Source organism: Patella vulgata, chromosome 3 (genome assembly GCF_932274485.2).
Source record: "Patella vulgata chromosome 3, xgPatVulg1.2, whole genome shotgun sequence".
NCBI lineage: Eukaryota > Metazoa > Mollusca > Gastropoda > Patellidae > Patella > Patella vulgata.
The window spans coordinates 64,118,898-64,146,162 of record NC_065881.2 but is presented as its reverse complement, the minus strand read 5'-3'; the positions used below and the strand labels follow the sequence as shown (position 1 = coordinate 64,146,162).

The following is a 27,265-nucleotide window of genomic DNA, read 5'->3' as shown; positions in this document are numbered from 1 at the left end:
ATCGATATACCTTACCAGACCACCGTTACACTTCATTATAAAACATCGGTATGTTAACATATAATCAATTATTATATTGTGAGATTAGATAAAACATCCCACGATCTCGTCGAACAGATAGTATTGTCATCAGTTCTATGGTTCTCTTCTATTTTGACTAAGGCCCTAAGTAACTTTCTCGTACTTTAGAATCACCCAGAATTCTTTTTAGATTCCAAGTCTATTGGGTATCAAACACGTGACCATTTTGCTTAGGAATACACAAACGACTCCTCATATTAAAAATCTTTTGTTCCGCGAAATAGAACTTGGTACTACATAATAACTCATACAATAAGAGATTCTCCATTTTGAATGATCATGTGATAGTCCAGACATTCACGTGATTGCAAAATGAGTAGCGTATGATGGCAGTTTACCGTAAACTATATATAAGAAGTATGGTGGCTGATAGTGGCCATGTTAAATCTCGCCCTTTTCATAACGCGACAACACGACATCACGACAGTATTGGCGCAATCATACGACACTTAACTCTGTCGTATCATCGTGTTATTTTTATGGTAACGTCGAGATGTCGACTTATTGGCATAGTCTCTTTCTACAAGTCACAAAAATACAGCTGTACTCATTACACTCATTACATCAGATTAGATACAATAAGACTCGTCAAAAGAGATAATAGGAAAGTGTTGATTAATTATTCGTTTTCTCAAAATAATGAAACATTTTGCGCCCAAAATTGAATTATTGGTATTATATTCAAAAAATCTAGAATTATAAAAGCAGGACAAAAGTGAGTCAGCTATGTTAATTCCTTGAATTAGAAGTGGTGTCGGTAGGTATCGAACAAACATGCATTGCCTCGTGTACGACACCCACCAATACTTATAGATTACTGAAGCGATAGTTTAGAAGCGATTTCAGAAGATTTCAGAAGGGGATTATATAAAACCTCAAATCAGATCACAGAAAATCACTGCATTGGTGTAGCACGCCATCCCAATAAGTGCAGGGGAGGTTTTTTATGAGGTGAAGAAAGCGATTTGCAGCTGTTATTGACCGTATCGCGTATTCATCCGTTTGGCATCACTAATGGGATCGTGGCCTAGATGATTAAAAATAGGCCCAGTATTGCCTACGCACCCCCCCCCCCCCTCTTATTTTGTTTAACAAATAATTTCGGAATCAATAAAATGGTAGGTCCCTATCAATGATGTTTGATACGACTGGAAATTAATGTGTCTAAAATTGATTAAACAACATAGGGTAGTAAATATTACATTTTGAATCCGTATCAATGATACATTTACTCAAAATGTTCCTTCTAATGGATCACCATTTAACTTGAAAACAAGGGAAGCAGCCGATCGAAGAAAAAAAGATTTTAAAAAACAAGTTTCAATATGACAGTCGTGGTTCGGTCATGCATTTACATCCGTGGGTGTCATCCTTTCTTTGAAAGTAATGATTGTACCAAATTTGAACAAAGTCCATCTAGATTCGCGGCCTGTAGGTAAAGTGTTGACAGATAAAACGTAAAAAAAACCCAGACCTATAAAAATATATTTTCTAAAACTATTTTAATTTTGAAATTATATTATTTTGACATGTGCCAAGTGTTTTAGCGAATAGTTATAGAAAGGGTCTTGTCGATTAAGACTATAGCGCATGTGCAATGTGCAGTTTTAAACTTCCGAGACGACAAGTCGACAAGTCGATGATACGACAGTTTCGCTTTTTGTCGTGCCGTCGTATCATCGACTTGTTGTGGCGATAAGTCGATGATACGACGGCACGACAAAATTGGGTCGATGACACGACAAAATCACGCAAAGATCGTGTGATTTTGTCGTGTCGTCGTATCATCGACTTACAGTGGCGATAAGTCGATGATACGACGGCACGACAAAATCACACGATCTTACGATAAAATCGGGCGATCTTACGACAGAACAAACTGTCGTAAGATCGTCTGATTTTGTCGTATCATCGACCTTATTTTGTCGTGCTGTCGTATCATCGACTTATCGCCACGACAAGTCGATGATACGACGGTACGACAAAACACTAAACTGTCGTATCATCGACTTGTCGACTTGTCGTCTCGGAAGTTTAAAACTGCACATGCGCTATAGTCTTTATCTACAAGACCCTTCTATAAATAAAAAAACAAAACTGACACAGTTATATGGGACAACAATCACTGTTTTATTATACACAAGCACAACGTTTCGATAAGTATTCTCTTATCGTTATCATTGTGCTTGATAACGATAAGAGTATACTTATCGAAACATATTGAAACATATTGTGAAAACAATATAATTTCAAAATTAAAAGAGTTTAAGAAAATATATTTTTATAGGTCTGGGTTTTTTTTTGTTTTTTTTGTTTTTTTTTTACATTTGATCTGTCAACACTCTACCTACAGGCCACGAATCTAGATGGAATTTGTTCAAATTTGGCACAATCATTACTTTCAAAGAAAGGGTGGCACTCTCGGAGGTAAATGCATGATCGAAGCACTACTGTCACATTGAAACCTGTTTTTTTTTTTAAATCTGTTTTCTTCGATCGACTGTTTCCCTTGTTTCAAGTTAAATGATGATCTATTGGAAAGAACGTATTGAGTAAATCTACGCTATCACTAATACGGATTCAATATGTAATATTTCTCATTACTACCTATGTTGTTTAATCAATGTTATACATGTTATTTTCCAGTCGTATCAAACATCATTGATACCATTTTATTGATTCTGAAATTATTTGTAAAACAAAATAAGAGACGTGGGGGAGGGGGGGGGGGCGTATGAGGCTTTCATAGTGTGTAATCATCTAGGCCTCGATCCATTGTTTTTGGTGCTTGATATTTTGCGGGGGAGTCGCAGTGTCTAGGCAGGTAAGACGTTGGTTCGGTAACCCGAAGGCTGGGTGTTCGATCCCTTCATTGGACGAGAAAGTTCATCCAGATTTTCCGACGAGGTCTTGTCAGTTGTGCTGGACAGAGGGCCTGGCACGTAAAATATCCCTTGGTAGTTGGAATTCGATATAATGGTAGGCCATAGTGCGCTGTCCTGGCAAAATTTCGCTCATAGTATGGCGTATGCCCGTCTTCAATATGACAGTAGTGGTTCGGTCATGTATTTACACCCGAGAGTATCATCCTTTCAGAGGATCGCGTGGCTACGTGGGCAAGACGCTGGCTAGCTAGCCTGGAGGTCGGGTGTTCGATCCCACACTGATCAGAAGTGAATATTCGCTAGGCCTCTGATAAGGATGACATCGATGCGACTTAATGAGTCCCCAATATTAACATTATTCCTCCGACAAATTTAATTCTAAAACATTTTTTTTTATGTATTAGAAAAATAAATAAAGACATTTGAAGTATTTGTAGGTAAAAAATATTTCCTATGTAGCGTAAATGGGTATTAAAATGAGTAAAAGGCATCATTCTACCCGAAGCAGTTACGTCTTATATAAACAATGCACGCGCCATTGGTCCAATGATTGACACCGCGTGACGTGATTGCATGTGTTGAAAACAGTCATCTTTTACAGAGATATTAGACGACTTTTTTCACAGATTGGTTCGATCCCTGCATTGGCCGACAAAATTCCCCCTTGTCAGTGATGCAGGACGGAGGGCCTGACAATGACAACTGTCTAGTCGTTATGATGGGTCGAAACACCGAGGTCCCGTGGACACATTGGCGTGCACGTAAAAGATCCCTTGGCAGTTGGATTTCGATATAAGAGCGGGCCGTAGCGCCGCTTCCCGGGCAATATTCCCTCATAGCACACTGTCTTTGAAAGTAATGATTATGCCAAATTTGAACATCTAGTTCCGCAGTCTGTAGTTATACCAGAGGGTTGACAGATAACACCTTAAAAAAAACAGATCTATGAAAATATATTTTCTAAACCTTTTTTAATTTTGAAATTATATTGTTTTCACGTGTGATAAGTGTTTTAGCGAATAGTTGTAGAAAGGGTCTTGTAGATGAAGACTATGACGCATGTGCAGTTTTAAACTTCCGAGACGACAAGTCGACAAGTCGATGATACGACAGTTTGGTTTTGTCGTATCATCGACTTGTCGACTTGTCGTGTCGGAAGTTTGAAACTGCACATGCGCTATAGTCTTAATCTACAAGACCCTTTCTGTAACTACATGTATTCGCTGAAACACTTAGCACACGCGAAAACAAAATTATTTCAAAATTAAAAGAGTTTTAGAAATATATTTTTATAGGTCTGGTTTTTTCTTTGGTTTTTTTTACGTTTGATCTGTCAACACTCTACCTATAGGCCGCGAATGTAAACTGACTTTGTTCAAATTTGGCACAATCATTACTTTCAAAGAAAGCATGACACTCTCGAATGTAAATGCATGACCGAATCACTACTGTCATATTGAAATGTGTGTGTTTTTAAATCTTTTTCTTCGATCGCTCCTTTCCTTGTTTCATGTTAAATGATGATCCATTGGAAGGAACATATTGAGTAAATGTACGTTATCACTGATACGGATTCAATATGTAATAATATTTCTCATGTTTAATCAATTTTTGACATATTATTTTCCAGTTGTATCAAACATCATTGATACCATTTTATTGATTCTGGAATTATTTGTAAAACTAAATAAGAGACGTGGTGGGGGGGGGGGGGGGTATGAGGCTTTTAGAGTGTGTTCATAGTTGAAGATATTACTGGGCCTATTTTTACTCATCTAGGCCTCATTCCCATTAGTGGTGTCAAACGGATGCAAGCCTATATGCGATAAGGTCAATAACGGCTGCGAATCGTTTTCTCCACCTCATAAAAAAAACTCCTGCATCTATTTGGGTGACGGGGGGGGGGGGGGTATGAGGCTTTTAGAGTGTGTTCATAGTTGAAGATATTACTGGGCCTATTTTTACTCATCTAGGCCTCAATCCCATTAGTGATGTCAATGGGAGAGAGAGAGAGAGAGAGAGAGAGAGAGAGAGAGAGGGTTTAACGTCCACTCGACACAAATTAGGTCATTTCGGGACTAACATATGGTTTAATTTTATTTCAATAAATCGTTTGCGCGTAGGGGTCTTTAGCAGTGGGAGGAAACCGGAGGATCCGGAGAAAACCCACGAGGTTTGACAGGCGACCCTACACCTTGTCACGTACAACCGGGGATTCAAAACCACGCCAGTTGACTCAATGACAGGCTGCGAATCGTTTTCTCCACCTCATTCAAAAAAATTCCTGCAACTATTGGGGTGACGTGCTGCACTATGATAATGCTGTGATTTTAAAGAATGTGACCCGATTTGGTTTTTTTACAATCCCCTTCCCACCCTCTCTTCTGAAATCACTTTTAAACTATAGCTCCAGTCATCTATAAATATTGGTGGGTGTCGTACACATGGCAATGAATGCTTACTTGTTCGATACCTCCCGACACCACTTTTTCTTCAAGGAATTAACTTAGCTAACTCACTTTGGTCCTGCTATTGTAATTCTAGATTTTTTTAATATAATACCAAATATAATTCACTAGTGGACACAAAATGTTTCATTATTTTGAGAAAACAAATAATTAATCAACGTTTTCCTACTATCTCTTTTATATTTATCAAATCTACTACTTAGGCCTATATATGATGTAATGAGTACAGCTGTATTTTTGTGACTTGTAGAAAGAGACTAGGACAATAAGTCGACATCTCGACGTTACGATAAAAATAACACGATGATACGACAGAATTTAGTGTCGTATGATTGCGTCAATACTGTCGTGATGTCGTGTTGTCGCGTTATGAAAAGGGCGAGATTTAAAATGGCCACTATCAGCCACCATAAAGAAGTGTAGTAAGTTGTTAATTACTATTGGTAATTTCTTTTAATACGAGGTTTTAAGAAATAACTGATTTCGTGTTAAACCTTGATATTTAAACCTGAAAAATAAAATCAAATCTCAATTTCCAGGCTTTTATGATTGATTATAAGCCAACCATCCAAAGTCATTATCATGATGTGACCGTTAAGAACCAGTTTTACTACGCATTTTATGAACTAAATAAAATATACCAATGTGCTTCAGGTAAGTCTATTATATTTACTACGATTACAGTTAATTATTAATACACGTTACTAGTTGTATTCTAGGAGCCATGGCATTGACATGGTGTATATTTCTATGATTTAGCTCAAATAAGTAACTTTCGGCTGTTAAACATAAAATCAGCTTGTCCCAACACACTGTTTATCATCAGACCTGAAATTTCAAATGAAAACATGATAATCAAGATACTCAATCAGCAAATCACCACATTAAATTCATGTACATTTATATAGTTTCCTAAATTAAAGAAGTGGTGGTGGTATCCGTTTTAAAACATCATAAAGGAGCTAAATCGCTATTCTTTGGTATCTAGAAATGGACACAAATGGGTAACAACGCATATAATAATGTAATATGAATGTATATAAACTGATTTAAATTCAACAGTAATTTCTAATCAGTTATGTTCGACGAAATTCACGAAGAGTGCAAATTGAATGGGAGTCTTTGGCGTCCTGTAATTTCAGTTTACACCGATAGTAGTCTCTTGTGGTATATGTATAACCTCGTTCATCGAGTCGCATCATTATCAATGGTGCTCAAAAGCATTCTGGCACGCGATTCGTGTGTCAATTTTAAAATTATCTTTTTGTCTTAAATATTGGATATCAAAAGTCCATCTTTTCGCGGTAAGATAACAACATCAGTGTTGATTTAAATTGACCAGTAACTCTTGTTTTCCATGTCGAAGGCTGTGGATGATAATGAGTTGGCGATGTGTCTCCTTTAAAGATATGACTTGTTTTAATCGGTTTGAAGATGCTAATGTAGTTATTTCTATCTTTTAAAGCTCCAGAATGTGCTGACTTTACCACTGAATGCGTCAATGAGGGTTATGTAGCAGTGTATAAGGGTGTGTGTACTTGTGTTTGTCCAGATGGATTAGACCCAGCAACCGGATGTGCTACAGTTGAAACAGGATGTGAGTCAATTAAACTCTCATTTTTTATTGTATGGCCTCGTTCAATATTCCATTTGAAATTTCTTAATTAAATTTGGAAAACAATCATTAGCCCTTTAAGGCCAAAACTCCAACGTTAAACAGTATATTCATTAATTCTTAAATCGGTGTGGTGTACACTGCTGTTAAGTAGATTGTTACTTCTATATGTCTAGTCAGAATGATTTCTAGATCAACTGATACCACTTTCCTGTTGGAACAACCGTCGGCCGGAAACGTTCCAATAACTAAGTCCACATACTACCGCACTGATTTGTCATTTTGTATATATTGACGTTTTTATATATATCAACATTTTATATATTGACATTAACATTGAGTTTTGATGTACTTACTGTAAATTATCACACGGCACATTACCTGTTTTATTATTTCATTAGATAATACATACAAATGGCCGTCTGGATCGTATGCGATGATTGCTGCTGAAGGTGGATGTCCTCCAGGCTTTCAACTTGGATATCGTACTAGTTGGAGTGAGGGATACAGCTGGCACCAACATGCATCACTATCAAAACTTGCCGGCATTCAAGATCTATCTAAATTTGAATACGAGTTCTGTGTTTCTCAGAATAGCTTTTCCAGTAGTACTAATACGTGGAGCCGAGGAAATTATTGCATTCTTCGTGAAGGAGGGAGCTGTCCTGCAGGTAATTCCACTCAAACTGTACTCTATTACCTCGAGGACAAACCAGAAATTGGTCTTTGAAAATGTTTTTTGTAAGTGTTTATTTTTTTCCAAAGAGAGAAAGAGAAACTGGGTTTAACGTCCACTCAACACAAACTAGGTCATTTTGGGGCTAACATATTGTTCTGTTTAATCTAATTATTCGCTTGCGTGTAGGGGTAATTAACTGTTGGGGAAACTGGAGGACCCGGCGAAAACCCAGTGGTTGACAGGCGACTCTACTCCTTGTCACGCACGCCACTTGACTCAGTGGCATACCTAATGATCTAATGCGCATGCGTTAAACCATGTCCCCCCACCCCAAATGTGATAGAGATAGAAAAAATAAGTGCCGAAGTTGTCCAGTTTACTGACTATATAAGTCAATAGTCTATATACCGATGTTCGGTCGTCAAGTTCTGTCAATTTTTTTTAACTTGTCAGGAATTGTCGACATAAAATCGACAGTGGAAACCTAGGTCACAATCTTCTAACAAAGCGGCGTTCGCGCCTTCATTAAACCTTAAGTACTTGGAAAACGGAAAGCCTTTTTGTCAAAACCCTAGGATTATTTAATCACCACAGTATTGGTAGGAAACAATAAACCTAAATATGCCTTTAGCTACAAATGGAGTGAACAACGGAATAAACGGAATGAACATCCCATATGATTTTAACTATATTAAATTTAAATTATGACACGTATTCCCTCACCAATCCCCTTTGAGTGTAGTAATCTTCATAATTATTGTCATTAATCTATTACAGAATTCAATGAGGGCTATGTCCAATTTGATGACCATATTGCATCAGCTGAGAGAAATAACACCGCCAGCGGAGAACTTCCTGACGGTGTGTTTGGTGCCGACACGCGTCTTGAATTTTGTTGCAGAACAGATGGTATTAAACACATTGCACTCGATCTACCCAATGAGACACCATTGGTTTTGTTCCAGAACGATATAAGCTATGTTCAGGATTCACCCGACACTGTGTGCCAGGAAATAAAGAGTAAGTAAATCTAGCTCTGATATACATGTTTTGAACGTGAGAGGACGGGCTGTTTCAATGGTCGCAAACATAGTACACAAACAAAACCATTCACCAAGTTATTAATCAATGACATTCCATAATGGCTGACCGCATTATTATTGTTATGAAATTTCTGCACACTAGCGAAATATTAGACAATATATTGTGTTTTCCGATAGAAACCAATTCCGAATCTTCCGTTTCAAACAAGCAAACGAAGTTAAATTGAAACTACCGTATATGCTTACATTTTAACGATAACAGCCAGGTTTAATTTCATTATATGGAGGCATGATTTTAATTCAGATATGAAGTCCACAAGATATTATTATACATTTGATAACAAAGCCGGTACTCTAGCTAGGAAAGATGGATCTACACCGTATATGTATACCTATCCCAACGGCAATTATTTCCTCTTCTACTTCTGTTATTACGAACCAGTAGTTAGACCTGAAAGTAAGTATAACCGCTCTTAGAATTAATATCGTTTCAATTCCAATCTGCATTCCTGGTCCTTTGTGATTCAATTATTTCACCAACTGTCGACATATTACACATTAGTCAAAGATCTTACGATTTGGTCACTCTTAGAGAATTAATTATTGCACTATGGAACGATCTATCCAAACTGTTAAACCACGGGCAATGTGAACGCCCTATTTACGGTCATGCGCTAGTGTGACGTCACTTCCTAATATTTACCTGCAACACACGCTGACTTATGTTGCGTGTTTCTGTAGTTTTAGAACAATAATTTGAATTAGAGGGTAAACATTAATCTTTGAAAGAATTTAGACTTAAGTGTTAAACTTCCACATTCTTTTTTCATCAGTAATTTTGTTTATTTTATTTTTAGCTTGTGGAGGAGTTATTGAACTGTCAGAAACAACTACAACAGTAACAATAAATTCTCCAAATTACCCTTCAAACTATGACAATAATCAACAATGTTTCTGGTTAATAAAGGTAATACAATATGCCACCTTGGTCCTTTTGTCTGCGATATCTGAGTGTGGAAGCTAATATTAAATAAAGATGATTGTATAGCTACACACCCACTCATACTTTTACCCAAAGCTGTCAGCAATCCTTTAACTTTGCCAATGAGGATCTGAAATAAGTGAAGCTTACAGTGGCTCCTTGGGTATGTCGCTGACTTACTAACCAAGAGGTCCTGGTTTTGATCGAGGAAGTTTTCTGGAATTACTCCCCTTTTCAGTGGTACAGGACAAAGGGGGGGGGGCAAGAAACGGCGTCTAGTCGTCCATATGGGACAAAAAAACCGATGTCATGTGCACGTAAAAGAACCCTCGACAGTTGCAATTCAATACACTATATGGCGAATGCTAGGGTCTTCATTAGCCAGTTTATTACGAGAAGTAGGACAATAAATCCCATTTCGTTTAATCATTCTTAAATAAGTTGTGATGCTGCTATCATAACATTCATATTATTATCACTCCAGGTGCCATGTGCATGTATTTAGACATTAGTGATTATTGTTTTCAAATATATTTATCCCGCTGACATTGTTGTAGACTGAGACTATTGTTAGGATGACCCACCATAAATAAATATCTCCAAATATCTCGACAATTACACCACAATATTTATATATACCAAGCCACAAATCAGTTTCGCACATATAGTCACTAAATAAACGACCATGTTGTACTTAATAAGCTATGACCATTTAACCATCCATAAATAATACACTGAAAGAGGGTTACATCCGGGCACTTGTGAGCAAAAAATAGGTTACGTGCCCTTGTTTTGAAATTTGTCTCGCTTAACCAGTCTACCGACCATTCTACGTCTACTTGACAGGTTGGGATAATCAAGACTACCTTTTTACGAAACATAGCAGAAAGCTGGAACAAGAAGTTGAATTTAGAAACACGCACGTTATGCAACTCAACCATTGTTTTAAGAACCTTGTAAAAGTAAATTGAAACTACTGCTAGTATTATGTTTTGCCTAACGCAAGTGTTTCAGAGATATTATTTGAACTAAACCAAAAGTTGCCGCTCCTAACGGTACAGTTAATGATAAAGCAATTTAAAAAATAAAATGAACGTAATTTCTAAAGCTGCTGTAATAACCAAAAAGCTAAATATTACTGCTATTTAGAATCGCCATCAATAGATTTTTTTATGGCTGTGTAGAGAATTGCACGTGCGATGGCTATTTATAGTCTCATAGACTCTAGTGCTGAGTATTATCATACTATGGGTTAGCCAGGATTCACTTCGAGACAAGTAACTGAAGTGTGCACATTCGCCGTGTCGAGTCCTACTTTCTGTAGAGAGAATTTTCACTGCATGGGTCACCCTACTATTGTATTCTCAAATTTTCTTGGATATTGAGAAGTTATTTATGTTTTAAAGCGACTAGTACCATATATAATATGTTATATATTAATGTTGATAGGGTCCAGTTGATAGTAGCCTTCTTCTTAACTTTAACGATTTTGACCTTGGTTCCACATGTGGTGATACCGTCGAGATTAGACCATGGACTATTGCTGCGTCGAATAGAAGGTATGTAAATGTGTTGATTTTTTTAATTCCAATAAAATGACATTTTAGAATAAGTTGTTGAAATAATGCTCTGTATGGAACGTTTTAATTGCCTCCAGTTACAGTATAGTCCAGTATAATAAATTTCAAACTACAGTCCCATTGATAGTGACACTTGTTCTTAATAGCATGATAAATAGACCATGCGTGTTAATTAAACTTCAGCGTTAAGTTCCGGGTGTCTCCCTCGAAGCAGAGTATGTTTGCTTTTTTTCGAAATAAACAAAACATTGCCATGGCAACGACATTTACGATAATATATGGACCGGGTGAAGTCTTCGTATTAATGCGCTATTTTGGCATTCTTTTGTTTTTTTATAGTTTTTGTTGGGTTTGATTGTCTCTTAGAATCGACCGAACACTATTTTAATCCAGATTGTTCTTGTTAGTTTGGTTTATTAGGAGCATAACCCAGAATAACACGAGTTCTTCAAATTTGATATCGCCAAATGTTTTAGAGTGTAGTGATATATTTAACATATATTTATATGCTAAAACATTATTCCAGATTGTGTACAAACGATGGTAGAACATGGAGAAGTCATGACAATGTCATGACCGTCATCTTCAGATCTAATGACAACACAGTCAGTGGCGGCTTCAGTGCAACTATTGACTTAGTTCTAGGTAATTACTACTACTATAAAGATGTTTCTCCTACTGCAGGATGATTTACCCAATACTACCCAACACTACCAAATTACAATAGCACCAACTACTCCTAAATGCCACCCGATACTACATCCTGCCATGGTAGTCGTATCGCATAACCCATTTAGCTGTAAATATGGTATTTATTCTTCAAAGGAAGAATAAAATTATTTACTGAAAAACTGAAACTTATAACATATAAAATAATTAATTCGTCTATGTAACAAAATTAGGGCATATTTAAGACGGTATATATTTCAGTCAAAATGGCTTGACTATGATAAAAAAAAGAATTGTAGACACGTTTCACCAGACAATGCTGCAGTTGCCAATTTGCAAACTTGTCCCTATTCAAAAAAAAAAACAAAAACAAAAAAAACAAAAACAACAAAGAAGGAATTTCCTATATATTCGTACCGAATTAACTTTTTTAATTCCTCAAATAGTAAGATATCCCCGGGGCGGCCCATTTAATATAACATAAGTTTCATGTTAAACTTCTGGAAGGAATTATGATAATCACATTATCAACCACGCTAAAAATGTACCAAATTTATTAAGAAAACAGAATCAAAACGTCAGCAAAGACAATTTCCCGGCTTGGGTCCGAACGGATTAAAAGTTTAAAAGGTGTTACGAACACTTATAGGTGGCACTGGATTGTTTATTTCAATCAATCATGTCTTTGTAAATACTAAGATTCAACTTTCGTATTGTATTTTGCGATGAATTTAAATGAAGAGGAAGGATTTAGATATAAAGTAATATCGTCGAAGGAACACAACTTTAAAAGCATTTTTATTTTTTGAAATTCCATTAAAGCACATAGCTATGATATATCTTATATGTCTAATCTATCTAGATCAAGAGAATTGTTTTAAGAAATCAGATCTAGGACAGTCATATCGAGGCTCAGTTAATCATACCCGAGAGTTCGAACCCTGTTTACATTGGTCTCAAGTTAAAAATTGTCGACATGCTACTCAAAGTACAAAGTAAGTAAAAGTATTATTTTAACTAATGTGTATAGTATTAATGTTTTTTACAAGTAATAATCTAATTGATATTATATGGTATTAATATATCTAATTAATATTATATGGTATTAATGTTTCTGCAAGTTAATTAATATTTTTTTTTACAAATATTTGTTTAACTGATATGTATGGTATTGATATTTTTACATATATTTGTTTAAAGATACATTATGGGAGATTCGATAACGAGTTGGCAGTTCTCACTACAATAGTTAAAAACTAGATAACGTAAAGGCAATTTGCTGAAAATTTCATTCAAATTGATCCACTATGAACCGAAAACTAAGCGAATGAAATTTCTGCCTAGCCTCGGTCATCATTACTAAAGTCAGTACGATAAACAGCATAGTCTCGATTATCTATTTAATCGTTTAAACGAGAAGGAAAGTTATGCAGTAAATCGGCTTACAATCCACTTAAGATCGCAGTCTAGCAATGTCATCTAGAGTTGATTATGGTCTGGATAAGTTAATTAATGTCTAATTAATAATTTAGATAACATTTCAGGACTAAAAAAGACCCGCAATAGACAGATTTAGCTCTTGCATAATGTATGTTTAACTGATATGTGTGGCATTAATATTTTTTACAATTATTAATTTTACTAATATATGGCGTATGAATATGGCGTCTAGCCTGTAATATGCCTTGTCGCTCGGATGCAAATATCTAAATCCAAATGTACAAAAAAGATATGTGATCCTTCAAATGAGAAGTGATATCAGATGTTTTAGAAGATTAGTTTAAAATTTCATTATTATGTACGAGAATTATATTTTTATATATTGGTTCATTGAGTTATTGCCTATAATAATATTGACGCCTTCTATTTTAGTGATGTTAATGACGGTTTAGAGGCAAATTATTGTAGAAATCCCGGTGATGGAGATAGACCTTGGTGTTATACCTCTCAGGCAGATTGTGCAAGAGGTTTCTGTGATGTATGTGGCGTCGGTACGTTACATTTTACTTACAGGATATACAGATGAAAGTGGCTATACACAAGTTAATAATGAATAAGAAATTTATATACTGTCTGAAATCGCTCATAGATTCAAGCATAATCGGTCATCTGTTGAACCCACCAACTTATTTTGTCTGAAATTATGGTAATTTTCTAATGACGAGAAAAAGTTTATTTTTTTGACTTAAATTGCATATGACGCCTACATCATACATGTCAGTTAATGGCGGCACTTGTCTGTTCATCATTTTACAAGTGTACCACGTAATGGCGCCCAAGTTAAAATTTGTACATATAAGATATATTATCTTGGCGTAAAGATTATATCTTTGTAAAAACTGAACGGCAGCATTATATTCTTTTTTGAGATTCAACTTTCAAGATATTTCGATTGCAAGGGATTAACAAATCCCGAAATCCCTCAAATGACGATAATCCTAATGTCAGTAATTTGGGATTTAATGTAAACATTATATTATTTTTTTCCAGAGAGAGCTTTCGACAGAGAATCTGCGAGCAGGTGTGCGACATTGAAAGATACTGTTACTAATTTTTGTACTAAAGATTCCCGTGGCTTCAGTCTATGTCGTGCAACGTGTTCCGACCAACTTCCAGCAATTACTGTTGCCCCTTCAAGTAATAATATATGAACTATTTTTTTAAACTTCATATTGAAAAAATCGTACATTATTTCATTTGTATTTTTGGCACATAGCCAAATACATATATAAAACATAAATATCCCTTTTAAAACTTTTAAAAAAGGACTTGAAGTATCACCTCGGTGGATTATAATCCTTTTGCTAGAAGATATAAATGCAAAACGACTTTGCTGTAAATAGATAGTGCTCCAAAAGATGTCACGTGTCTTGGTGGAGGGTGCTTCCTGAATGACGTGACCAGAGCCAGGGAACCACTTTTCCAGCTATCTTTGAAGTCTGATCGTGTTAATCTGAAAAAAAAAACAAAAACAAAAACGTAACAAGGATCGGGATAATTCTGATCCGGTACCCATTGTTTTGATTGGTTGTTAACAGGGCTTGGGTGATACAAATTAATCAGTGTTGCGCCCATGTTATTTTTATTTTCTTTAAACTCTGCTGTTGATTTCTAGTCGAATTCTTGGATTACCATTTTACTTATCACAGAAAAAGATAAAAGGACTGAACCAAACCTTGTACCGAGTTAAACAACAACACCTCATTTCGATTGGTTAAAAAATCTGTCCTGTCCCTATTTCATTAGCTATGAAACACATCTTGTAGTTAAATTTGATTATTCTACCCCATTTCAGTCGGAGACATATCTTGTTCTCCACCTACGGCATTACCCGATGGAACTACGAATGGTGCAGCTAAGTCTAGTTATTCTGTTGGTGACCAGGTTACTTATACTTGTAACACTAGATCTACGTCATCAGTGGCATTAACCTGTACAACAGACGGTACCTGGGCAGGTCCCGGATCGGCATGCAAAGGTAAATATTTTCATTTCAAGTTGTCAGCTTGTAGATGTTATTACAATCTAAACAGCAATAAACAAATTGAACGGAAATATTTTAAGGATTATTTTTTTATCGCGGATATTTTAATATTAGGAGTGAAATTATTGGAAGTCATGACAGCTAACGGGGAAGGGGGTTTGAGGTTCACTGGGCACTAGCCAGTGTAATAGTCATTGTCAGGTACAAACCGGAGTACCAGTAGATTATAAGGTGACACTGCTCCTTGTAACAAACAGACCGGAGTACCAACAGATTGTAAGGTGACACTGCTCCTTGTAACGTACAAACCGGAGTACCAGGAGGCTGTAAGGAAACGCCACTGCTTGTAACGTACAAACCGGAGTACCAGGAGGCTGTAAGGAAATTTCACAAACTGGAGAACCAGGAGGCTGCAAGGAAACACCACTTCTTGTAACGTACACTGCGGAATACCAAAAAATACGAAGGTGGCATGACTCTTTGTAATGTACAAACGGGAGTACCAGGAGATGGTAAGGTGACACGACTCTTTGTAATGTCCAAACAGGATTTCTGAGAGATTGTAAGACGACACAACGTCTTGTAATGTACAAACAGGAGTTCTGGGAGATTGTAAGGCGACGCAATGTCTTGTAATACACAAACCTAGAATCGAATAACAAACCATATGACCTATAGACCACTCGGCCATCGGGAATGATGGGACTGAAGCCTCTAGCATTGATGGGAATGAAGACCTGAGAAATGATGGGAATGAAGCCCATGTCAGTTATGGGATTGAAGCCCATGTCAATTATAGGAATGAAGCCCCCAGCAATGATGGGAATGTTCACTTTTAAAATTTACTTCATTTATGAATCTTTAACTTTTTATTTGTTTACTGTGTATGTAAAAATATTTGAACACACCAGAATTTTATCAATTGTACAGTTATTGAAATACTGCACTTGTTATAGTTTGTGATGATGGTTGGCATGCATACAATAGTTTGTGTTATTTTACTCACGATACTACTGCATTATGGTCTACTGCTAGAGACAACTGTGTTAACGATGGAGGGGTTTTGATGATGCCAAGATCTGAAGCCGATATTGAATTTATTCGGAAAATCACGTAAGTTTATCCTGGTAACAGGGAGTTGTTTGTATTCAATTAAAAAATCGTTTACATGGTGCAAATGGGTAACACTAGTATTTATTATTCATGAGAATTAGAATGCAGCAGAGAGGGAGGGGGGGGGGTCAAGGTGACTCAGAACGATGTTGGCTCGTTAGCCTAAAGATCGAGAAAGTTCATCGGGGTTTTCCGGCGTGGTTCTCCCTTGTTAGTGGTACAAGGCCTGGCAAGGGACAATGTATAGTCATTCGGATGGCCCGACATTGGCGTGCACGTAAAAGACTCCTTGGTCATTGAAATTGGAATAAGAGTAGGCGTATGCCCGTCTTCAATAGATAAGTTGGAGCAGAATAGAAGGACATGCAGGAGCTTTGATTAAGAATAACCAAAATCATAAGATGTACTGGTTTTTGTTTTAGACATATTGGTCGTGAATACTGGGTTGGCGCCAGTGATCTGGCTGTTGAAGGTACATGGCGATGGTTAGATGGATCAGAAGTAGGCGCACAAGAGCAAAGATGGGCAGCAGGTATACACGTATACACGTAGGGTTACAATTGAGACTGTCATACAACTATTGATGTATAGTATCTCCAAACATCTTATATCTAAACCACTTACAACTTATATCTGACCTACCTACAACTAAGCTAATCATAAAAGCTTGAAAATTTAATTATTAGCATATATTTTATCTATTGTAAAAGAAACCAAAAACGATGGCGTGAAAATGTTTATTTTGTATTTACTTACTTATGTTTCTATGCACAGGACAACCTAGTAATTTCAATGGATGGGCTGACTGTGCTCTGATGAGTAACACAATAGGTGGAAACACATGGCGAGATGTCTATTGTTCGTACTATGTACATTACTATTACGTTTGCCAAAAGGATAATAATAGTAAGTGAATCCCTAGTTGGTATGACACTACACAGTCCGTGTTATAGACTATACTTGACTTGTCCTCGTCCTTTTAAAGGGACATTATGTAAAATTTAGATAAAGGGCTGACAGTTCTCACTATAGCAGTTAAAATAGATAATAAAAAGAGAATATGCTGAAAATTTCAGTCAAATTGCTTCACTCTGAACCTAGATATTAGCGATTCAATTTTAGGCTAGCCTCGATCGTCATTACTACCGTTATTACGATAATAAATAAAGTCTCAATTATCCATTTTTACGGTTGTTTTATCCATCACAAAACGTATCCAAATCCACTAAATATCACAGGCTAACGATGGCATCGAGAGATGGGTATGGTCTTGATGAGTGAATTATTGTTTTATTAATTATTTAGATAACATTTACGGCCTAAAGAAATACCCGTAATAGGCAGATTTAGCTCTTACATAACGTATGTTTAAATATATGCATTATGTAATATTTAGATAAAGAGCTGATCGTTCTTGCTGTAATAGTTCAAAATTAGATAATAAAAAATGAATGTATTGAAAATTTCATTTAGATTACTTTATTTGGAGCGTTTTTATTAATGTTCTTGATTGTCAAGTCCCAATGTCTCGATAATAAACGAAGTCTCGATTTCCAGTTCTTCAAGTATCTATATAGTTTATTAAAATATTAATTTATTTGTTCAATCAGTTCTATCAAATTCTACCCCACAGGTCCGTAAGCCACAGGTAATCATAAGCACGGATATTATTCGTTTGGTCTTATATTTATGATATAAAGGAACATTATGATCAACCTGGATTACTAGTATCTGGAACAGTTTAATAATTTTATACTTAACTTATATTTTATTTTGTTTAAAAAAAACAAAACTATTGTGGATTTGTGGTTTATACCTATGACTGGATGGCCATACTACAGGGGAACAAAAACTGTGTATGTGTATATCCTCTGACGGTATAGCCATACTTCACAGGAACAAAAACTGTGTAAGTGTGTACCCTCTGACAGGATAGCTATACTTCAGAGGAACAAAAACTGTGTATGGGTGTACCCTCTGACAGGATAGCTATACTTCAGAGGAACACAAACTGTGTATGTGTATACCATCTGACGGGATACCCATAATTCAGAGGGACAAGAACTGGAACAAAAAACGCATGAATTTTTATATTAAAATTGATGAGCCATTCTGATTAGTGAAATATATCCGTGATTTTCCAGTGATAAGCCAGCCTTGTGTTGATGTAGCTACTGACTGTCAAGAACAGTTTACGGCTGATGGGAGCTTTTGTGATACAGACAACAGTTATGCAACTGAATTCTGTGCTTTGACTTGTAAAATCTTTAGTTGTACTACAGGTAAATTAAAAATAAATATTTTTATATTAACATTATGCCGACTGAACAATAGATATTTTATTCTCGATGAAGTAATTCGATTGTGTATTTTAGACACCCATGTGTAGGTCTAATCGCCCAGTGTTAGTTAACTATCCAAAGTTGAGTCGACGTTGCTATAATCTTGTGTGGTACACAATAAACGGGCAACTCAAGAGTGCAATTATTATTTTATATGTACGTGCACTTTTCCAACCATTGATTTGTTGCCGATTGTTCGGCGTGGTCACCCTTTGTCAGTGGCTCAATACAAAGGGTCTGGCAAGGAACAGCGTGTATTCCTTTGGATGGGGCCAAAAACCGACGTCCGCTTACACGTAACGGAATCCCTGAAATCTGGAATTGGATAGATTATAGGGGTAAAACAGCTGTCTAGGCAAAATGTCCCACATAGCACACTGCATAGCGTGTACCGTGTATGGCCCAAAACGGCAGGACGTTAAACGCTATTTCATTTACTATTACCTATCTTTAATTATGCCTTTCTTTTTCGTGGAAAGGGGCCTGTGAAGAAGGATGGACCCTAGCCGGTAGCAACTGTTATAAGTATCATAGCTATGCTAATGAGAAGAATTATAACCAAGCTGTCGGTATTTGTTATGATAATGGAGCAATTGTATCTGGTGTAAGACAGGGAGTCGAAAAAGATTTGGTCGACTCATTAAGGTAAATTGAAATTTAGTAACATTTTGCATCCCGGCAACCGCTGTTTGTATGGTTAGGCGTATGTTTCTAATGTCACAATCTGATAAAAATTAGAAACAAAGTGTATTCAAATTAACATATATATGTATTACTTGAACCCGCTTGGAAAAATTCTGATCAATTATTTACTTTATTTGATTTTTTAAGAGGATCAGCAACAATATGGATTGGTGCCAATGATATCGGTAACGAGGGAACCTTTACTTGGGCAGACGAGTCAGCAATTGCTCAAGGCGATACAAACTGGGCTACCAGTAAGTAAATAAAATATAAATCCAAAAATGTGGCTATGATAGCAGTTCGGGGTTCTTAATAATTGTGTTTACAAGTAAGTTGTATGTACCAGATAAACGGCGTACATAATTTGGGCTAGACTGATTGTACGTAATTACAAAATAGCTAAACGATTTCCAGGACAAAGATGAGCTTAATATTCACAAACATGCGTAATTAATACATTGATAATAATTATTCGGAAACCCTTTAAGATGGTCGAGAACATTAATGTCCTCATTGATTTGTTCAATTCGGGAAAGTCACTTACAAATAGGAAACTAGTTTCCGATTCTTTGTATATTTTTTTTAAAGTACTTAAACACACATGTGTACTAGTCTTTTTGTTTCGCTTTTCAGGTGAACCAAATAATTATTGGAACTTTGAACACTGTGTTAAATATAGTGGAGAAAATGGAGTATGGAACGACGTATATTGCTACTATTACAATTATCATCCCTTTGTCTGTTCTAAGCCTGGTAAGTTGTCATAGGGGTGTTTATTTTTAGAACAGATTAAGTGTATGTTAATTCGATTATTTATTAGATCCTGGTTAATCACATCTTGGTAATACTGGATAAGTAATAGATCCATAAACTATAATCGGGTTATAACATTTTAGATCCCCCTCCACCCGTCCCATATCCCGACTCCTTTGTTATGTACTCTAAGCACGTAAAATTATAAGGTTTTTTTAGGTTACTTGATTAGTTCATCCAGCCCATAATAATGTTTTTGTTGTTTCAGAAATCAGTTTACGAGTTCCATGTGATGTTCCTGCCACACCAGCAAATACAGCTCTATTATCTGATACCAGTACATTTGAGAGTGGCTATATATTGCGATATAAATGTAATACTAATTATTGGTTAGAATCAGGTAACTTAAACAGAGGCTGTTTATTATCTGGTCAAGTTGGTGGATCACCTCCTGTATGTGTTCGTAAGTGGAATTCATTTTGCGTTACGTGATCACGCTTATCTCACTTCAAGGCCAACTTTATGTCGCTAGGCATGGATAGTTCGTCAAAGAAATTTCACTTTCCCTGTCCGTTTAGCCTGCTTACACTGTACTAGAATTAGATTTACATGATTGGATGAAATTTAAAAGTGTTCTTTTAATTGGTTTATTTATTTCATTCGCCCTTATCAATAGCCGTTCTCGATACGTAATTTCCGGTCTGTCAGCAGAAGATGTAAACACACTCAAAAATTATGAAAATTTATTTCCTCATTCCCCATCTTGCTGTATAATCCTCGTGTAATTGAACCTAGAAAGATCATCGGAATTCCCAACTTGTTTCCCCTTGTAAGCAAGCCCGGAAATAAGGCACCTGTCACAGACAATGTCAGACACTGTATCAGACTTTGTCAAGCACAAAACCTCTGGTGCCTGTCAATTTGTCCGGCACTGATTTGTCTTTTTAATATAAATACATGTTCAGCACTAAGTTGAAAATATCAGGTACTATTTCATTAGTGCCTAACATTTTGTCAGGTACATCTAAAATCGTTATTTCCAGGCCTGGGTAAGTCATGCAAGACAGCGTTAAATCGTTCTGACGGGACGAACAACCGAGGTCCTGTGTGCAAGTTGGCGTGCTCGTAAAAGAACGATTGTAATATGTATTAATGTTTCCAACACACGTTTCAACACAGGTGTTGAAATAATCATATTATATTTTTGTATCTTATTTCAGTTGGATCGGAAGCTAACGTATTGACATATATAAACGGAGAACAGTTAAAATACAGAATTGGTGTCATTCCAAACTTTGCTAACGGCATATTTACTACTAGTCATGAACAATTCTATATACCAAGAGGTGGAGAGATTGTTGAATGGCAGTTGTACAGTAATAAAGCCGGTCCTATTGCTCTTCTTGTTTTACGACCCAGTGGAACAAAGTAAGTGGAAAAAACAAACTAATTAAAATTCCGTTTCGTTTTTACTTTTTATTATTCTGCTCTGTGTTGGATTTAGACATAATTTAAATAAACTACAGTTCAGGATTTTACAATGCGCATGTTCCACAAATTAAATGATGTAAAATTTATATAAAGAGTGGATAGTTATCGCTATAATATTTAAAAATATAGAAATGAAAAGGGAAAATTTCAGTCAAGTTACTGCATTCTGAGCCGAGTTATCAGTCGTTTGCAGAACAGGGTAGTCTCGACTCGATTATCATTGCTACCGTTGTCACGATCGTAAACAAAGAAATGATAATATATGTGGTTTAACTGTCTACTGTCCCCGATCTATCAGGTTAATAAAGACGTGCATATACCATGCAGTGTGTTATCGAGGATATTGTATCTAGACAGCAGTATAGCCACCTACTCTTCATCGAAATCCATCTGTCAAGGGTTCTTAAACATGCACATGCTACCCCCCAGTGTTAGTCCCATCTGAATGACTAGACGTTGTGCCATGGACATGGGAAAACCAGTCTGTAGAATATAATATTTTTCTTCTTCCAGCTACACATTAGTTGGCTACAACGAATTCAACACAGGAGGAAATGGTGAGGAATTTTTTAGTGTCAGTTCAGCAGATAGAATTCAAGTAGAAGCAGACGATACAATTGGTTTTTACATCCCTGGAACTATTCAATCTGTAGCAGCTGATGTACATTCAGCCGCGAATAGTCCAAAATTCCCCGAGCATAAGTTACGTCGAAGTGTTGACTCGCCAACATCCACGTCCGCTCTTGTAAATGGACAAACTTATCAATTCGCAAGCGAGGAAAGTTCTGATGCAGTCATCGTATCGTTACGTGCTGTTGTTGGTCCTTCATCTCTGTAATATTTATGTTGATGACAATGTGCAATATACCGTATTATTTTAATAATATGAGATCATTTTATATATAATTATATACAATTGATATCAGTTTGTTTATATATTAATGATAAATATTGTATATTGATATAAAGAAAATAATAAATTTAGCATTGCAAACGACATATTCTAGTTCTTATATTAAAAGGTCAATGTTCCAGAATAAACAGTAAATATAGACTTTTAGAACAACAAATGAAAATTTCTCAGTACCCGAAGGATACGTCATTTCTAGCCATCAAATATCCAGACCGTGTTCACCTAACCTGTTGTTTTGAGCCGTTATATTTGTAAAATTTAAATAAAGAAATTGTCAAATCCGGAAGAAATAGTATTGAACAATATCATATATTATAGACTGAGGGTGTTACTATCTGAAAAGTTAAAACTTGATAATAATTAAATCCACTTTATACCAAAAATAATTATCACGGGTTGAGTTGAACACCAGTAAAGAAATCTATCAAATATTGATGAAATGTCCAAACTGGGTTAATGAAGACGACGGGTATATGTCATTTTGTATATGCTATGAGACAAATTTTGCCTGGGCATCGGTGCTACGGATTACTCTATTTTTGAACACCAACTTGCACAAAGAACCTCGGTTTTTCGTTCCCCCCGAACAACTAGACACTGTTCCTATCCAGGCCCTCCGTTCTGTTCCACGAGCAAGTGGGTTCCACGAGCAAGTGGGTACCACCGCGAAAATATCCCGAGGAAATTTCTCAGCCAACACAGTAGGCCTTCAATAGACCTTCAACTGACAACTCTAATGTCAACTTCCTACGGCAACGTGAAGTTGGCACGTTATTCGGGATTCGCGAATCCCGAATACCGTGCTGGCTCGTTATTCGAGATTCGCCAATAACGAATAACGAGCCAGCACGTTATTCGGGATTCGCCACTAAAACATAACGATCTATCTTATATCCGACCATTTCCTCGTTGGGTGACCGATTAGCAAGGAGACGACCGTTTCTCAAGCGAGTAGGGTGCTGACTGGTTTGTTAAAGTGCACGGGGCAGTCATCTCCAGCAATCACCTGTTTTATTGCCGAATCCCGAATCCCGAATAACGTGCGTGATCACTTTGACTTTCCGATTGTTAACTTTCCATTTATTAGTAGTAACATTCCAATATCACCAGCTTATGGAGTGTTTGTGTCTCAACCAAATCGTTACGCAAGAGCTTGTTCATTTTATTCTGATTTTTTAAGTAGATCGAGGCATTTGTCATCTAAGCTTCAACTAAAGGGATACTTGCGAACTAAACTTATTAAAACCTTTAAAACGTTTTATGGCCGTCATATTAACTTGATTGGTAAATATAACATGTCTCTCTCGGCTATTATTCTAGATATATTTAATTGACGCGTATACTATCTCCCTTATAATGTCTGTCTACTACATCGTTAACACTGTTCATCACGTGCATTTTGCATACCGATAGTCCATTGGCCAATCACGCTATTTTACCGAGATTTCGCCTAATAGTTTGGATGCAGCTATGGCGGGTGTGGCGCCAGGCAGGGTAAGCTTACTCTTCCGGACACCTGTTACCACTGTTTGTTGTGTATTTTGTACACGGTGAACAGTCGATATGCTGATTACACTACTTTGCCTTATTACACTATTTTGCCTATACCGTTTTTAGTACTTCTAATTTTGTCTAATGGTTTGGATTGTTCGTACTTGGTTTTATTTTATTTATCGCCACTAAAAGAGAACGATTTATCTTGCATCCGACCATTTCCTCGTTGGGTGACCGATTTAGCACGGAGACGACCGTCTCTCAAGCGAGTAGGGTGCTGACTGGTTTGTTATAGTGCACCGGGCAGTCATCTCCAGCAATCACCTGTTTTATTGCCGAATCCCGAATAACCAGCACGTTATTCGGGATCCGAGATTCGCCACTAAAACAGACCGACCTACGTTGCATCCGACCATTTCCTCTCTACCCCCGACCGTAGGGGTAAGTGAACGTTGGGTGACCGACTAACAAGGAGACGACGGTTTGTTGAGCGAATAAGGTGTTGACTGGTTTATTGATGTGCACTGGGCAGTCCTCTCCTGCACTCACCTGCACGTTATTCGGGATTCGACAGTAAAACAGACTGGCCTACCTTCCACCCGACCATTTCCTCGCTACCTCCGACCGTAGGGATAAGTGGACGTTGCGCGGCCAACCAGCACGGAGACGACCGTTTGTTATGCGAGTAGGGTGCTTACTGGTTTGTTGGAGGGTACGGAGGAGTCCTCTCCAGCAATCACCTGTTTTATTGCCGAATAAACTAGTCAACACCTTATTCTTTTTTAGTGGCGAATCCCGAATCCAGCACGTTATTCGCGAATCACGAATAACGAGCCAGCACGTTATTCGGGATTCGGGATTCGGCAATAAAACAGGTGATTGCTGGAGATTACTGCCCCGTGCACTCTAACAGACCAGTCCGCACCCTACTCGATTGCGAAACGCTCGTCTCCGTGCTAATCGGTCACACAACAAGGAAATGGTCGGATATAAGATAGATCGTTATGTTTTAGTGGCGAATCCCGAATAACGTGCTGGCTCGTTATTCGTTATTGGCGAATCTCGAATAACGAGCCAGCACGGTATAGATCGTTCTTTTTTAGTGGCGAATCCCGAATCCCGAATAACGTGCTGGCTTGTTATTCGTTATTCGTTATTGGCGAATCCCGAATCCCGAATAACGTGCATACGTCACGTTGCCCACGAATCCAGCGTTACCCGTGCATGTTGTGGACGTATAATATTTATTTTCATTTAAAAAGCATCAAAAGCCCAAGTCATCCGATGAGAACAAAATAAATGCGGTGAAATTTTTTCTAAAGCATGGTTCTTTTCTTGTTTATGGTATGATGCCACTTGAAATTGGTTCTCATAATATATTGAGATAAAGATTTATAATCTTTTAGTGGCATTTAGCAATTGGAAACATAACAAAACTGACACATTTCTTATGAGATGTAGAGACAGTGACATTGTACCTAATGGATTAAAGCTTAAGGGCCCAGTCAGCTCAAATTTCGCCAACAAGATCCTACAACGAGCAAGCAAGTCCCTTGTCCGGGAACGTATCCAACACCACCGGAACACCAAACACCGTCTGTTATGTCAAATCAATGGATTACATCAGGTTCTGAAAGACCAACTCACAATTGAAGATTTTAACTCTATCCGACACATTCAGACATCTACCAACCTAGCTAATTCGGAAGGAATTAAACAACGTCAACTCAAGAAACTTGAACAGTTTAAGCAGGAAAAACCCAGAAATACCAATGGAAATTTAACCCACCACAAGACATATTTCTGCACCAAGAACTCAGTGAAGACCAGACCAACCTGCTATCTAGGGCCTGAAGTGTGCTCCCTCACTAACACCCAAGAACCACGATGACCTCATCGCCAATGTAGTGAAGGGCCTTAGACAACTGGCACCGGGCGAGAAAGTCGATTTTCTACGTCACCAAATAGCTAATTTGATAACAAATTCCTGATTTGAAAAAAACTCAAAGAACACCAGCAAAGCAGATAAAGAAGCAATCCAGGACCTGAAAGGTGACAAATCCATAACCATAATTTCTGCAAATAAAGGGAAATCTACAGTTATAATGAACACCAATGACTGTCACAACACAGTAAACATACTTCTCCAAGACAATACCACATACAAAAAAATAGGAAGGACCCGACCACCACACTTGAAAAACAGTTAAATAATGAATTAGATAAACTCCGAGACCTACAAGAAATCACCAAAGAACTTTTTTACCAGTTGAGGCCCAACCACCCACGCCCTCCGTACGCCAGAGCTACGATAAAAACTCATAAAACCCTATCAAGGCAAGGTTACTAGTCTGCTCCAGAGACTCGGTGTTCTACAATGTCTCTAAACACCTCTTTAAGATGATTTCGCCATTAGGAACAGCGTCTTCTTCATTTATCAAGGACTCTTCTGAATTCTGCCAAAAAGTCAGAGACATTACTCAACCTGGAAGGATGGTCTCGTATGATGTAACAGATCTGTTTACCAACGTTCCCCGCCATGAAGCTACTGAAGTTCACCGCTCCCGAACTGAAAATTTAGAAGTTCCACTTCATACCAAATTAACAACTAACAGCATCATTGAACTTATAAACATGTGCCTTGACTTCACTAACTTCACCTGGGGTGATGACATATACCAGCAAATACATGGGTTACCAATGGGAAGCCCCCTCTCCCCGATCATGTCCTAAATCATTTTGAAGAACTCACCCTCAGCACGACCCCCATCACCCCCTTGGTTTGGCTTCGCAAGGTAGATGATACTTTTGTTGTTTTGAAAGAGCAAGATGAACCCATGGCCCTGTTTGATCACCTAAACAACCAACACTCCAGGATCAAATTCACTATAGAGACAGAGGAAGAAGACGCCCTTCCATTTTTAGATGTCCATGTCCACAAACAAAAGAGCAAACTGAAAATTAAGATTTACCGTAAACCAACTCACAT

The 27,265-nt window shown here is 37.2% G+C and overlaps 1 protein-coding gene across 1 annotated transcript; it reads left to right on the top strand.

Moving 5' to 3' along the window:
* LOC126815817 (uncharacterized) lies at positions 1 to 22,866 on the top strand. The gene is made up of 23 exons (XM_050541777.2): positions 1 to 48; positions 5,974 to 6,088; positions 6,900 to 7,031; positions 7,451 to 7,720; positions 8,506 to 8,748; positions 9,076 to 9,228; positions 9,629 to 9,738; positions 11,203 to 11,312; positions 11,860 to 11,978; positions 12,865 to 12,997; positions 13,875 to 13,993; positions 14,493 to 14,639; positions 15,298 to 15,480; positions 16,443 to 16,599; positions 17,022 to 17,131; positions 17,374 to 17,505; positions 18,744 to 18,881; positions 19,421 to 19,586; positions 19,773 to 19,879; positions 20,259 to 20,378; positions 20,647 to 20,841; positions 21,599 to 21,806; positions 22,383 to 22,866. Exons 2-23 carry the CDS (start codon positions 5,980 to 5,982, stop codon positions 22,705 to 22,707), a joined length of 3,486 nt encoding a protein of 1,161 aa, XP_050397734.2. The 5' UTR covers positions 1 to 48; positions 5,974 to 5,979; the 3' UTR covers positions 22,708 to 22,866.
* Positions 22,867 to 27,265: the final 4,399 nt, after the last annotated feature.